Below are 16,309 nucleotides of genomic sequence, written 5' to 3' on the forward strand. Positions count from 1 at the left end.
ACAACTGCGTGCGTGTTGATTCTTTTCTAACAACGTTTTAGTAAGAATGTCTGTGTTTCTTGTGCTTGAGCGACTATTTCCCCTTGAGGCGCATTGGCACCCTGATTTAGTGATTATCATCGTCGTTATGTCTGACACTGTCCTCGTGCCTTATACCTAACGTCGTTCCTGATGAAAGTAAACCGAAGTTCCCGATTCATTATGAATAGACAGTGAATAAAGTGGCATAGACTTAGGATAATCAGCCGGCATCTTTGTGGGTGGTTCTGCTGTTACTTCCCGCAGAGGAGAAAGTGCATGATTGACTTGCGCCGCGATGCCTCGTAGTGGATGGCGGAAGTTCTTTGACAACCTTTCCCACGATGGTCAGAATCCGTAAACTTTGACGTGGTTTCAAGATCTTGCAGTGCCTCTGCGAGTCGAGACACGGCAAGCGAGACAGCTTCTGGATTGCCTGTGTATACGAGCCTGAAGCATCCTGGCACTGGTGACATAGACATCTTCATACAGGTCAGCGGTTTTCATCTCACGCAACAGGACAACTCACTTCTCCGGGGCTGAGAAAGACGCCAGCCTCATGCAGCAGGTGCCGACAAAGCTTCATCTCTCGACTACTGTGGTCGTCGCCTGCGAAATAGTCGAGCCATCTCGTCAACTTAACAAAGATGAAGACCCCACTATCGGCCTCCCAGAACGGAATTCTGTACTTGTCGAGGAGTTTGGTAGTGAAGTCGTACTGCTTCCCGAGCCTTTCGCGATAGACGGACACATACCGGTCGACTGCCTCCTCGTTCTGCAGAAAGTGCATGAAAAAAGCGCCCGAAAAGCTCGTCACCCACGTGAAAAGTACCAGCCGTCTTACAGAACGCCAAAGGAGTTCGTTACGGGTGACTAGAAACCCGAGTCTTAGCCCGCCGCAGCCAAAGTCCTTGCTCGCGCCGTACATGCAGTGGATGTTTTCCGTAAACACTCCATTTTCGGGGTCCTCCGGGATGCTAAGCACAGATGTGAAGGGCGTAGCTGCCCGGTCATACGGAGTGAAGGTAGACATAGCGTAGATCTCGTCGGATAATAGGTGCATCTTCCGCTGGCCGCAAAATTTGGCAATTTCGATGACGGTGGCGCATGGATATGTCCGTCCGCACGGGTTGCTTGGGTTGCACAAAAGGAGGGCCTTGGGAGTGACGCGGCTGTTCTGAGCAGCAGAGTATGCTTTGCTCAGAGCCTTCATAACTTTTGCAGAGTCCTTGGCCTCGAACTGGTCTTCGATGGTGTCGAGATCGACGTGGATGAGGCTGACGCCTGACCTAGCGCAGACATCATGAGGAAACATCATGTAAGTCGGAGTTATGACCATTATTCCCTCCCCTGGATTACACATGGCAAACGCCATCATGTCGATGAGTGAAGTGACGCCGTTCGTCACTATAATATCATCTGCGCTCAGAGCCCGAGCCGGGTCGAAGTGGCGGTTCATGAAACTACTGACGGCTTTCGAAAGGCCTGCAGATGTTAGACGTGAATCTATGTGGTGAAATGCTTCTCACCTTTCAGTCCCATCACGTCTCCGTATTTCATAGCTAAGAACGAGTCAACTCTGTTGCATACTCAGACATCTCATAGCATACCTTCACTGAGATTATATGACTTTTCAAAGTTGGTCATTTCCTCCTCCAAAACGTCATTCATGAGGCTGTTGATAGCTCCGGAGAGATCGATAAGACCGTCAGGACATATCTTGGGGTCGTATTGTGGGAGTTTGCCCGCCTCATTTTCGAGATCGATAAAAGCCCCGGATTCAAGATTGGCGAGCGCCCGCGTAGATGGCTTGATGGCGTGCTGCTTCGATGCCATTTTCCACGGCCTTCAACTTGTCTTCACGTCCAATTCAGCGAGAGATAGAAAACTATCATCAGGAACCTAAGAAGGCAAGGTAGAGCCCCGCATCCCCCGAGTGCGATGCCGGGGCCCCGGCAGATAGTCTAGGCCTGCCTAATCGGGCAGTCCGTTGCGCAGCATAGAAGCAACTGCAATCACCACATTTTGGACATACTCCAATGATCACAAATTACAAACTACCGATGATGGTGTATTTAACACGCAATTGTACGAGTCACCGTCAGGATTTAGACTTATGGGCATGAACCTGGGTGACTATTGACCAGGAGCGTCGGGGATGCAAGAACATGGCAATGCAGGATAAACTCCGAATCAGCATATCCGCGCGCAGAAATTTAAAGAATCCCTAGGGGTGTGATCTTCTCCCTAGTACTAGTATGTAGCACCTCTAGTATGAGGCAAAAGTAACTTTAACGGTAACCTACGTCCTTTATATAATTTCAGAATTATAATAGAAGTACCCTTTTTACTACTAAGTTAGTATTTTAACTAAATTTAGCGTAAGATATACTTACTACTTTTAAAACTAAGGTCCCCTAAGTAAAGCTATTATTACTATACTTTATTAGATTACTACTTACTATAATCTTTTGCTTATATTATAGCTTACTATATATACTAAAAAACTACTAAGTTATACCCTTTTATAATAACTCTAAGTACTTCTATTAGTAATTAGTAAGCTAATAAAGGTTTAAAGATTAGGGATAATATTATTATTACTATATTTATTATTAATAAAAGTTCTAACTTTAATAATAAAGAAGTTAAAGAGATTAAGCTACTCTTAATTAAACTACTAAATCTATAATTAAGGAAATAAAAAAGAATATCCTCTATAAATAATAATAACTCTCTACTTATAGCTAAGTCTAAAAAAGTAAAGAAATTAAAAAGTATAAATATATAGATTTATTAGTTGCTTTATTAAATATTAGTATTTATATAGGAACTTCTATATACTTACTAGAATAAAAAGCTAAATATTAATAAACTATAAATATTAAAGTTAATATAAGTAGAGATTATAAAAAGCCTTAATAATATAAAGATCTTTAACTATACTATAATATTAGATTATATATATAATAAGTTCTATACTAAAAAGAAGAAGTTCTCTCTATAAGTATAAGTAGTACTAAAATTAAGTAATACTTTTAATATAATAACTAATATAATATACTATAATAATAATAAAAAGAAAGCCTTTCTAGCTAATAACCTTAAGTTATTATAGATATAAACTATAGGGTTAGGTTAGCCTTAGCTTTACTTAGAGATATAGAATAGAGGCTTAAGAACTAATAAGAGTATATATATTATAGATAATTTTATATAAATAAGAGACTTTAATATAGAGGATAATATTAATAAGAGTAGTAAAAGTAGTAAGAGTAGTAGTAAAGAGGAAGTTAATAACTTTACTAATAAAGAGGATAATATTATTAATAGTATACTTAGCTTACTTATATCTTTAACTTTATAGAGTAGCTACTTTATATTAAGTATACCTTTTTATATACCCTTACTTTAATATTTAATATTATAAATACTACTATACTTATTTAATATATTAAAACTATAAAAATATAGTAAGATAATTATAAACGCTAAGAGCTAAGTTTATATAGGCTAAAATATTTAACTTATAAAGGAGAGAAGGTAGATAAAGTTAGAGGAGATAGTAGAAAGTAAACTAATAATTAATATAGCTCTTATTAATCTTAAAGTAAATTTTTAAAGTAAGTTAATAGTAGTATAATATATAGTAGTTATAAGAGAGCTATTATTAAAGCTTTAAAACTCTATTATATTACTAATAGTTCTCTAGAATAAAATAGAAAGTAATAATAAGCTTAAAAGATTATATATTAACTAAATACTAGAGAAATAAAAGGAGGTATATTTTTTAATATAATTTTTATATATATACTATATAGCATTAGCATTAAAAAAAAGAATATTTTTACTATATACTTTAATATTAACTTACCTCTACTAAAGTTAATATTAACTTACTACTTTACTTACTACCTCTTTTTTTACTATAGCTACTTTAACTATATCTCTACTACTATAAACTTATAAATCTCTACTACTAACTTACCTATATAGTAATTATCTACTTATTAATATAATATATTAATATTAATATTATCTTAACTCTCTCTTTCTATTAGTTTTATCTTTATTAGAAGGTAAATTATTAGAAAGTTATAAAGCGTTATTACTATATATATTATAATAATTTATTACTTTAAGCTATATTCTAATACTAAACTTTAAATAATATAGAACTTCTTCTTAAAATAACTAAAAGCTTACTCTATAATTACTTAAAGCTAGTTATACCTAAGATTATATAGCTTTTAAGTAGTAACTAATAATAAGTCTATATCTTTTTAATCTTATAAATAGTAATAAATCTTATAATATAAAATACTAAAGCTATTCTTACTTCTAAAGCTAATATTAATAAGGAAATATTTACTCTCTAGTACTATAAACCCTTAGTTATATATAAATATTACTAGCCTTAAGTTATAGATTAACCTTTCTATATTAATAAGTATATATAAAAAGCTACTATTAAACCTTACTATTATAAAAACATTCTAGCTTATAAAGTCCTTCTAATAATACTAAATCTTCTGCTTTTTTTCTAATATAAAAGTATAGATTAGAGTACTATTAATAGCGCTAATATAGCCTAAAAAAGCCTCTTACTTAAGGTCCTCTTTAATCTCTAATAAGATCTCTCTTTCTACTATAAGTTAAATATATACTTTATATAATTTAATATAAGTAGTAAGTAGGAAGTTAATATACTATAATATTATATTTTAGCTAACTTTAAATATATAAGTAGTAATATACTAAAAGTAGCCTTAGTTTAAGATATATAGGAATATTAATAGTTTTTACTTTATAGTTATATATTAAGAATCCTATAAGCTAGTATACTTACTTAGCTATTAAATAAATATATTAAACTACTACTTATTTATATAGAATATTTTAAAAAAGTAGTAAGGTAACTTTACTAGTAATCCTCTTATATACTTATATACCTCTATAAAGCTACTTTTATTAATAGTTCTTTAATAATTAGCTAATAACTACTCTTATTAAGTTAAAATAATATAAGTACTCTAAATTGCTATATCTATAGCTTTATTTATAGCTTTATTATTATTAAAAAGTATAATAGAGGTATTAATTCTACTATTAGAAGGGTCTAACTACTTTTAGCTATACTATATACTAAAGTTTAGCCTATAGAGAAAGTTAAAAAGCACCCTCTCTATAAGCTAAGCTTTTTATATAGTAGAAAGGCTTTAAATAGTAGAAAACTTAAGTACTATATACTAGAGAAAGGGGTATATAATTATTTTTTATATAACTCTACTACTAAAGCGTTATACTAAGGTCCCCTTACTATTAGTAATAAATTAGTACCTAGAAAGGTTAAGTATATAAAAATGAGGTTTTTCTAAGCTTCCGTTATATTAGAGAATAACCTTATACTAGAGGTGCCTCATACTAGAGCCCAGTACTAGGGAGAAGATCACACCCATGATACCTATCAACACTAACCAGCCGTGCCGCGCAAGCCGGTCAATGGAACTTTATCAACAACCGAAACATTCCAAAAGCCAAGACGACCCCTGAACCCTTGACCGTCCCGTCACCAGCCCACAAGCGGCGAACCCTTCATGATCCAGACGGTACGTGGCGTACATGCAAGGGATGTCAACCGTCCTGCTGTGCACAACGGAAATCCGATTGTTTGGTTCGTGCATTCCACCGCGAAAGCAGAATTTCTTCTCCCGCGTGAAGACACCCGCGCCCAGGTGACGTGAGGATCACCAGATGCCGTCACAGGGCCCTTTCTCCCTTCAAACGTGTGCCCCCCAGGAGATGCAAGGGTCGAAGGGTCCTGGGATGATCAAGCCCTCCTGTCTCGGTGCAATTCGCTCGAGACATGCGCTATCGTGGTTCCTGATTCCATGGGGAAATGACTTCATTCAGGCTTTTTGCCCCTCGCTGTTCCTGAACTCAATCGCACCCGCCCAACCTTGCTACAGGCGATGTAAACTTAGAGAAGAAGGTTACAGAAGGCGGGAATAATTGCAGCCTTGGAACATCAGAATTGCAGGGCCCCGCGAGAAACTGAATTGAGGCCGAAAGGTCGCTGGGTCGCTCACTTACACGCACTGAAGTGTGGGGCGCTGCTTGCTACGCTTCTTAGACCCCGCTTTGGCGTCAACAGTCATCAAACAACACTGGCCCAGATCGTCTAGTTGGTTAGGATGATACGTTGTGGTCTCCATCACTCAGCGATACCGTGTTGACGGCGGTTCGAATCCGCCTCTGGGCAGTAATCTTTTGCTTTTTACTCTATTGGCATTGGATTAAGCCTGTCGATCTATTTTTCATTTTGCCTGCATTGCCTGCGCCTCCTCTAATGACGAGAATGGTGGGTGACAAGACTAATCGAGCGTGTATAAAAGTTGTGTTCTTCAACGTCAACAAATGGCATCTCCTTTCGATTCAAACTGCTGCTAAACGCCTCTCAGTGACGTCTGGGTATCATAATCTAAATACGAACAAACACAGATCGTACATTCCCACTTCCTTTGACTGAAATGACCTCCCCATCCATCTCCAACTCGGGCGCCTCATCCTCTTCGGACGATAAATCAGGCCAATCTCTCCACAACTCACATTTTGCAAGTCTAGTATGAGCTTTCCGCCGGACGAGCCTCACGACCCGGATAGCCTGCTCCAGATCGCCGACTTCGAACAGCAATATCTTTGGCTTCAACCAATCTGCGACATCCAATAACCTCGCATAAAAGACATCGGCGTGATCACAGTCATCGTACACTGGCACCCCGTCCCCCGGCACGAGCGCCAGCTTGGGTTCGTATTTGCGCACCGAATACCCCATCTGGCCCCGCCCATACGTCCACACGCTGCTCGATATATACGGCGGGTTCGAGACTAAGACGTCGCAGGGTGGGATCGTCCGCATCGCGGCGTCGTCAAAGACGTCCTCCCGCCTGAAGGCGATACTCTTCCGGTCTGCGGGTGGCACTAACACGCCCCTGTCGACGTTGCGCTTCAGGTTCTCCCTGGAGAGGTTGACAGCGACGTCCGAGACATCAATACCAATCACGTCCATCGTTCCCTCTGCTTTCGAGAGGGCATCATACAGCCCCAGAGCAATACAACCCGTCCCCGTGCAAAAGTCAACGACTCTCACATCACTGCTCTGGTTCAACGGCAGCTCCCCGCCGCGGATCATCGCGCCGAGGTGCATGACATACGCCTCCGTCTCGGCGCGGGGGACGAGGACCCCCGGCCGACACCGAATGTCCAGCCTGCCAAAGGGCTGCGAGCCGAGGACGTACTGCAGCGGCACCCCGCGTCCTCGTTTCGCGCACAACCTCGCCACGGGACGACGGCCGACAACTTCTTCTCTCTGATGCTGTTGCCCATCCCCAGAAGGCACGCGGGGATTTGAAGTCTCGCGGACGTGCTCCCTGATCCACCGCAGCTCCGTGACAGCCGAGTCAATGTCGCGGCACGCCGGAAGCAAGGTCCTGACGTGCGGGGATATGGCGCCCGCCTGGCGTATGAGTGAGGGCGGGAGACGAGGCATTGGACGGCCGGCGGCGGTGGTGATGGTTTTGGTGGGTTAGACTCTGGCGTGAGTCATGTAGATCATGGTGTTACTTGTGGCTTGTACGTAGTAAGCTGACGTCGGCCTGGATGAATGGGATGAAAAGTCTGTTTGCTTGGGGGAGGACGAAGTGGTGGTGGGAATATCTGGCAATTGTTGCTGAGGTGGGAAGCTTTTAATTTTTCCCCCGCTGGAGGAGCTGTCGCTGTCGCAGCAGCGCATGCTTCATTGGAGCTTGGGCCACCTGAGACACCACACCAACTGACTTACACGCCTGCGTCGGATGAGATGGGAGTCATTCGGATGTCATGATACGTCCAACTCTAAAGTGATGGGTTGTTTCATGTGGCAGTCGTAGGATGAACTTACCGATGATGTGCCTCGGAGGATCTCAAGAGTTCGGACTTGGCGGCATAGTCGCGTTCTCGGCCAGACAAAGGCATCGCCGAGGGGTAGTGCGCTATTGGGCGATGAGCCCACTCACTCATTGTTCTAACGGGAATTTTTGATGATTGAGAACGGCGGTAGTAGTATTGTATTCCAGCGACGAGGAAGCAAGATGGGTAATCGCAATCTAAAAGACGATGGATGGTGTACAGTGTTGTTACAAGGTCTCAGAACCTGATAAGGAAAATCGATGGGATATCATCCCACAACGAACTCCGAAAAAAAACAAGCAGAAAAAGTAGTCAGATACCATGAACCCAAGCCCAGCAAACAAATCATACCTCCGTGACCGTGATATTCATAACGTTGTTCTTGTAGTCCTTGATGAAGCTCTCGTACCTTGGGTAGACCTTCTCGTCGTCGACCTCAAGGTGGTTTGTCTTTTGTTCGTCTTCCTCTTCCTCCTCTTCATCATCTTCTCCTTCACCATCTACCTGTTCCTCGGCTTCTTCGGCTTCATCATCTCCAGGGCCCTCATCACCGCTATGATGTTTTTCCTCGTCGTCGGCTTCTTCGTCACCATTACCGTCAGCATCAGAGTCGACCTCGTCCCAAAAGTTTCCGTCTTCAAAGTAGTAATCGGCCCAGTCACCGTAGATCTCAATCTCCGGCTTCTGCTCCTGAGCTGACTCGACTTCTCTCATTGAACTCTTCGGCCGCGGCTCCGGCAGCCAGGATTGAAACCTAGACACTGGCGCCCCCGTGTTGAGGATTGTCTCCTTGGACGACCGCCAGGAGTATTTCCGGGGCAAGGACTCCGGGCTCATCTGATGGACAATGTGATCCGACGGCGGAGGGGTGGTCGGGTCAGACACAGACCGCAGCCGGGGATCTGTGAACGGAGTTGCGGGACGGTCCTTCACCGGGGTCAAGAGCGGTGGAGAAGACGGGCTAGAGGGGCCGGCTGAGTCGTCGTCGACCATTGTTGGAGACGACACCTCTGCGGATGAGCGAAAGGTTCCCCGTGCAGGGCAGGGCGAGTCAACGTCTCTGGAGGAGAAGAGGGACTCGCTGTCGTCGGACCATCGAGAGGTTTGTGCTCGTGGAGTGTACTGGCCCAGGCGAGATTGACTCCTGGAAAGGGTAGGTGGAGGAGATAGCGGTACCATGCGGACGGTCATCTTCGGTTCTGGCTCGACATCCTCATCCTCTTCGACGTCATGTACATCGGCCTCTTCGCCATCACTCACACTCGGCGAAGGCAAGTGTCCCGACCGCCTTGTTGCTGTTGTGGACTTCGTAGAGCTCCTCCCAACCTCAACCACTTTTGCCGGACCAGACGAATTCGTCCTGGCAAGTCTTGCCTCCTCAAGGTGAACGCTCTCGACCCTCACACTCCGTAGACGCCTGGTCTCCTCCACTTCATCCGGGTATGGCCACATCTTGAGGCCATGCTTGACCCCGCCTCTCTTATGCTCCTCCTGCCTCTGCAATGACATGAGAAACTGCATGCACTGCTCATCATTTGGAATCGCTGTCCTGGAAACAGGCCTCTCTGGCCGGTCCGGTGTATGGATGATCTGGAATGAAGATTCATCCATGCTGTCTTGCCTCCTAGGAGAGCGTGGTGACGTTGAGCTGTCTGGGGATTTTGGAGACTTCGGTGATTTTGGTGACTGCATGAAGCTCTTGATTTTGAGGTTTTTCAGGTACGGCGACAGCTGCGCCGTCCAGTTCGATTTTCTTCCGTGCCTTGCGTGGTCCTTCATGTTGACTGTTTGCGGGATTGTCCAAGATGCGGAAGGCAGCGCCGACGGCGGGGCCGCGTGTTTAAAGTCCATGGCATCAAAGGCCTTCTCGCAGGGCTGCAGGGGAAGAGAGGACCAGGAAAGTGAAAGTTCAGCTGCGTATGCACCGTCGAGGGCAACTTCTTTGTAAAGTCTGGAGAGAAAAAGCCATCATGGTTCCGTCGAGTGCTGCAGACAAAGAATGCATGGCCGAATGGCTTCTCATTTCAGCCAAAGACATCTAGGAATGTGGCGACTCCAACAGAGTTTACCACCCCATTCCTTTGTCCGGATGATGATCCCAGGCCTAACCCGACAATCCAAAAAAATAACGCCAAACTATGAACCGGCCCCCGCGTGTAGTCTGATCTTATCGATGTTATCCCTCGCAGGATGTGAGACAATCTTCCCCACCGTCATTACTATAGCCCAACTGTAACAGTCATATTATTACTCAGGACCAGGAGGACCGGAGGGAGCTCGTGGCACAGTACCTCGACATCCGAGAGGTACTGCACGCTCGCGACCTCATCCTGGCAGGTTCCCTCGGTGGGCACGGGTAGCGTCGAGAGTAACACAGCTGTATCCCTGCTGTTCTGCCGCATAAGCTCGTTGAGGATGACATGCTGTGCTCGGGATGGCAGGTCATTGAACGAAAGCGCGATGCCTTGTGTGGAGTACGGCGAGCCGTCGCCTTCGCCTTCTAGCCTGGAGTCTAACCTGTAGCGCTCCACGAGCTCCGCCATGTTCATATGGGCGTCTCCATGCTCGGAGGATGCGGCGGAATCTTTGCGAGATCTCGGTTCCGCAAACGCAGTAGGAGGATCAAACTCTTCAGCCGTCGTCACCCTCATTTCAGGCACAGGGCGGCTGGAAAACCGGCCCGTGGAGGATTGCCTCGAAAATGCGGGCCTTTCCGCTCGCGGCGTCTCTTCTTCCGTTGTGTCCGCAAACATAATCGTTGGCCCGGATGTACCCTCAACATCCACTCGCGTCTCGGGCACCGGTCGGCTCGAGAATCGCACAGCGGAGGATTGCCTGGACAGTGTTGGTCTGGCCGGGGTCGCCGTACCAGAAACGCTCACCGGCGGCAATTCGGGGTACGGATTGCCGCTTGACACCCGGAATCCACCCAGCGATCGAGCAGTCACGTTGCGATCCAAACCGGGTCGTTCAAGCGGAGTTGGAGGGGCCGACACGTTGTCACCGGCCGTGTGGCTTGGACCTGATTGACCTTCGACCCGAGCTTGTGCAACCATGGTGCCATAGGTCGAGCTCGGTACGGCACTTTTGCTGGACTTGCTGTTACCTCGCCTATGTTTGGATGGAGTGGTGAGGAGGTCATCGCTCTGGCTTCGTCCACGCCCCTTGCCAAGCAGTAAGGGTCTCGTTGGCGTCTCCATATCATCTGCCTCATCTTCACTGTACTCGCTCCCTCCGCGTTCGAACTCAGAGTCAGAGTCCAAGCAAGAGGGCTGCTGTTCCTGCTCGCTGAGCTCGCCGTCCGAGTTGGAATCATCCTCAAAGACCTCATCTCCCAGGTGAGACGTGTGAATTCCAACGCTGACGCCAAGCCGGGAAAGCTTCGCTACCGTAGGTCTTTTCGGTATTTCGCCGAAATGTACCATACTAGGCCGACGCCCACTTTCGATGTCCTCTAGTGGAATATGCGGATTGAACACGCCAGGACGCCCTGCTGTCGACTCGATGATATTCGCGAAAGATGTTAGTTCGTCGGTCGAGTCGAAATTCGGGGCACGTCCTCGCAGCCTCTGCAAATCGTCCCACCATTCCTCATCCCTGAGGACGTCGTGAACTAGAATCTGAGACTCAAGGTCGCTAGATTGGCCATTGATGATGAGTTCGTAGGTGTTCAGCTGACCAGATGCCAGCCAGAATACCTTGACCTCAGCCTCGATTCTCAGCTTCTCCAGGAGAGCCTTGACTCGTGCTCTCTCTTCTTCCACTTCGCTCTCATATTCGACAAATACCATGATGCGCACATCATACACTTTGTTCCAAGTAGGCACGCTGTGAAGGATATAGCCGAGTTGGAGGATCAAGGTGTCTGCGACGTGTTAGCCTATTTACCGGAGATGAGGGCAATTGTCGTACATGTATCAAAGTTGGTGGTCAAAACGCTTTTTCCGTCCGACACAACCTCTGCGGACATTTGAATAGGCCAGAGATCAAGATATCTCTTCGTATTGCCCTTGTCCTTGCGCGGTGTCTCTAGCCTTTCGAAACCCTTTCCGATAGCGACATTGAGCTTATATCTCAAGGCAAGGTCTTCCAGCATTGTCATGTAGCTGTTAACACTCAGCATGGATTCGGTTTTGATCACGTCCGTCGGAAGATGACCCTCTAATAGTCGCGCCGAGGTATCCCCACGTCTCCTTCGTACTGGCCTCTCTGCGGGTCGTGGTCTTGGTCGTGTATCCTCGACGGTCGAGCTCGGTGCTTTCGGCACTGCTACCGACGGACGGGAGCTTCTGAGTTCATCCATGTTGTAAAAACCCATGACTGCAATGTTAGGACGCATGCCTCCTAGCCCGGCTGACAAGATCAAGTTTCGGATGCCCCAATTGAGCGTCGGAGACATGGTCAACTGTACGAACGCCTTGATCCGCGAGAACTCCGAGATGTACTTCGTCCACGCTGCCTGCTGTAGTCTTGCTTCGTGGACGCCACTGCTGAAGTCATCTGTGACAATGACGTGACCAAGGATATACAACCCCCCTTTCTTCAAAGAGTTGCAGAACTGTATGAGCCTGGTTTGACTTCTGGGGTTGTTGATGAGCAGGATAATTTGCGGACGCCAAAATTTGATATGCTCCGGTCGTAGGCGTAGAAGATACTTCCTGACCTGGTGATAAATCAGGTTTTGCGATACGTCTCCCCATCTCTTCGGTGGACTGAGGTAGTGGATCAGCGAGAAGAGGAAAACAAGAAGACATATGGCAGTGGCAGCGTAAGTCTGGTCGATGAAGAACATGGCTGCCGCAGACATTATAGTACCAGCAAACGCTGCCTGCCAGCTGAAGAACTTGAAGGCGGGCCTGAAGTTAGGTGCTGATCCAATGCGGAGCAAGAAGCAAGCTAGATTCATGACGAGAAAGGTCATCTGCTGTGCATTAGCTATGAACCAGTGAGAGGCGGGGTGTAGCACTCACCTGATAACCCATAGAAATAAGAGTCGCAATCTGGTTGAGGTTGGCGAGCATGGAAACCTGAGCAAGACCGTACGTCAAGAGAATCGCGTAGACCGGTTCATCGGCCTTCTTCGTCCCTTGGCTAAACGGTATTAAACCCGGTAACAGCTTATCCCTCGCCAAAGCCTGCATCAGCTTCGCCGCACCTACAAGTCCCATGACAGCGGAGAAGAAGGTGACGGCGCACTCTCCTGCAAGAATCAAGGGCATCGACAGGCTGGTAACGGAGATGATGTTGGTGTTGTTGAGAAACGAGTTATGCGTCGTGGTGGCAGCCATGGAAAAAACTACGACCAAATACGCAATGAACGTAGTCATCATTGCCCAAAGTGTTCCTTTGGGGATATCTTTGCTGGGATTTTGCAGATCTCCAGACATTGAAGCTCCCGCAAAGATCCCGGAAGTCGCTGGGAACAGAATGGCAAAGAGCTCCCGAAACGTCTCGAGGCCATTATAGGAGTCGCTCTTTGTGTGAGGGGCAAAATTGTCCACCAATGTCTCGAGGCTGAACCCAGTGAACCGAACTCCCAGATCGTCATCTCGGAAAGGAGCCTTGAACATGGCAGATATCGGGATGCTTATGATGGCAAGAGACAGAATGACTAGAAGTGCATTGCTGGCCTTGGCAAAAATGCCACTTCCAGCCAGGCCAAGCGCAGCACACAGCAGAAGTGCCAGTGTCTGGAGCAAGTATGTTGCCCAGAAACCTTGGGGGAACAAATCTCCCGCGTTCAATTTGATGCAGTCAATTAGACCAACGACATTGAGGGCGGTGTTGAAGACTTGGGCAAGATAGAACAACACGCCAATGGAACCGCCGAACTCGGGACCAAGAGACCTCGAGATCACGTAGTAGGCACCTCCACCCTTCACCTCGCCATTTGAAGCTATCGCAGAGAGGGACAGTGTTGTCAGAAAGTCCACCAGATAGGCGGTGACCAGCAATCCTACGGATGGTGTTAGTCTGCGCTAATGTAAATGAGGGCGCCCGTGCTGGTGCCGACGAACCAAGCATGCCCAAAAGCCCTACTTGGCCAAGGATCCATCCAAATCTCAGAAACATCAGGATGCTGAAAATGTTGAGACAGACGGGGATGTAGACGCCGGAAACTACGCCCAGCTTGGGGCTCTTGCTGGCTTGCTCCATGCTGGAGAGGCTCGGTCGTCTGTCACCTCCCATGGCTGAGGATACTGGTTGAAAAGGAGAGGTGAGTGCGTTTGGTCGGTGGGATACATAAACCGAAGCTGGGCTCGAAAAGGAGAACGCGAACGCCACCTCCGCACTTTCTCTTTCTCCACGCCCAAACGGGGTTGGGGAGCAAGACGTTTCGATGAATGCGAGATCGATGAAGACGGAGATTCGATCGAAAGTAGTAGCACGCGGCAGGCAGGCGGATGTGGTCTTGTTATAGTTATAAGTCCCCGCCCATAAGTCACGCCAACAACATTGTGCTGCTGCCCAGTGTCCTGTCCTCGCTCAGAGCGTCCACAAAGTGCAGTGTGGTTGAACGATGGCTGGCGACGGTCTGAATATTGCGACCAGTAATAGAATTCCCTAGCAAAGACCGGCGGGCCGCACAGGCATCCAACTGGCCCGGCGCATGTCTCGCGTACTGCTTGTCGTCTCGTTTTCAGGGTTCACCGTTCTAGGTGCAAGGGATATCTGGGTCGATCCAATGCAAGCCTCTCCAATACCCCGCGTGCCGATTGGGAATTGCGATTGTGCTCCAATCCCTCCGGCCTGTCGCGCCCTGCTGTTGGAGATCCACACACACTCCCAAGACGAATGGCATGCAGCCGGTGCAGAACACGCAGAAGATGAGCCCGAAAGTGGGAGACAAACGACGTCATCTGGCAGCGGAGTCCAGATCGGGCCGGAAAAGCATCGCTCTACGGCGGTGAGGTGGTGGGGGAACAGCGTGCTTGCGGCGCTTGAGGGACGAACTGACACCAGAATCGAGATGCGAGGTGTCCGAATTCGCTGTGGCCGTCCAATATCAGGTAAAGTGCTTCAGGGTTGCGAGCTGGGTGATGGTGTGGTGAGGCGTGTTTCCGCCGGTTTGTCCGAAGATGCTGTGCCTCTTTCCGCAGCACCAGCGTTCCGTCAAATAAACCACCGCCCGCCCATGCCATACCATGCCGTCCTGTCGTTCCCGCAAACCGCGCGTCTGCCTCCGTGCCTTGCTAGTCTCCGCGGCCGTCGTTCGTGTTAGCCTCCGTCGTCCGGCATCTGGCTCGACATTCCATCTGATGCTAGCATGACCGCCAGGTTGGTGCTCCAAAATAGCAATGGCGGCCTGTCGGTTGACTCACGCGCATGACAGCGGCAAACCGGAGAATTCAGTGAGATGGACCACTGTCACCACACAAGATGGGCGGCGTGTATCCGTAGTGTAGTGGCTTATCTGCATGGGTAGGTAAGGTAGTGCAGCGTGTGCATGGGGTTTGACCAGCTTTCAGTGTGGCCGTGTGTGCTTCTGCGGTAGTTCCCTGACTCGATGGGGTTTCAATGTCAGAGGTGAAGGGTGCACGGGGTGCCAAAACCCCAAAGTACCGCTACATCCGCCGCACAATTGCAAAGAGCCGCCGAAGCTGGGGATGCTGGGCCGTTGTCGCGGGGCTCGACAGTCTTGTCTTCAAGGTCACGACCATCATTCAGCAGCGCCCGGTCTCAGGGCCAGGAATGAACGAACCCCCACTCTGTTCTTCTTTCTCACTGCAGCACTGGTGCGAGTGAGGCGAAACTTGGGTGGTGCTCGTGCAGCTCAGTCAATGAAGGCGGCGAGCCAATTATGGGTCTCGCTTACTCAGTTGGCCAATTACCTAAGCCAAGGCAAGATAGTCAGTCCCGATAGAGCAGATAAGGTCGCCTGGCAAAGCTGCACCTGATGTTTTTAGCAGCTGAGCAGCCCTGGTTTCCCAGTCCCGTCCTCGGCATGCCCAAGTTCGAGGACTCGAGGCATCAGAGACGCCGGTCCGCCACGAAGCTCACCTTTCCCATGAAAAGATTTCGTAAGGCTTTAACATGAACGGGGCGGAGGATGTCCGTCCGACTTCACACAAAACAAGACACATGTCCTCGACGACTACGGATACCAACCCAGTCAGCAACATGCTGAATCATGGGAGCCAAACCCGTCCGTCGCCTGAGTGATGGATGGAGGCAGGTAAGGTATGTGTGTTGGTGGCTGGTGCTCTCTGTTGCGTTGCAGGTCCCGTCCCAGGCGACAAGATTGACGTACCGATACGACCCGGGTGCCTGCTCAGGTGCGGATAGCACAGGTTCAGTGCCCTCGTCTCGGTGGGAAAAACACCCCGAGAGAGACCTAGCCCCT

At 47.5% G+C, this 16,309-nt stretch overlaps 2 protein-coding genes across 2 annotated transcripts; one reads left to right on the forward strand and one right to left on the reverse strand.

Annotated features, from left to right (window-relative positions):
- Positions 1-10,184: 10,184 nt before the first annotated feature.
- On the reverse strand, positions 10,185-14,121 carry VHC1 (Vacuolar cation-chloride cotransporter 1; the record flags this gene model as incomplete). Its single annotated transcript, XM_036637010.1, has 4 exons — positions 10,185-11,830; positions 11,878-12,886; positions 12,936-13,921; positions 13,983-14,121. 4 exons carry the CDS (start codon positions 14,119-14,121, stop codon positions 10,185-10,187), a joined length of 3,780 nt encoding a protein of 1,259 aa, XP_036497795.1.
- Positions 14,122-15,263: 1,142 nt separating this feature from the next.
- On the forward strand, positions 15,264-15,711 carry CGCS363_v005162 (uncharacterized protein; the record flags this gene model as incomplete). Its single annotated transcript, XM_036637011.1, has 3 exons — positions 15,264-15,317; positions 15,367-15,396; positions 15,493-15,711. 3 exons carry the CDS (start codon positions 15,264-15,266, stop codon positions 15,709-15,711), a joined length of 303 nt encoding a protein of 100 aa, XP_036497794.1.
- Positions 15,712-16,309: the final 598 nt, after the last annotated feature.

The sequence above is a fragment of the Colletotrichum siamense genome (assembly GCF_013390195.1).
Source record: "Colletotrichum siamense strain Cg363 chromosome Unknown KSG_Cg363_contig03, whole genome shotgun sequence".
NCBI classification, from domain to species: domain Eukaryota; kingdom Fungi; phylum Ascomycota; class Sordariomycetes; order Glomerellales; family Glomerellaceae; genus Colletotrichum; species Colletotrichum siamense.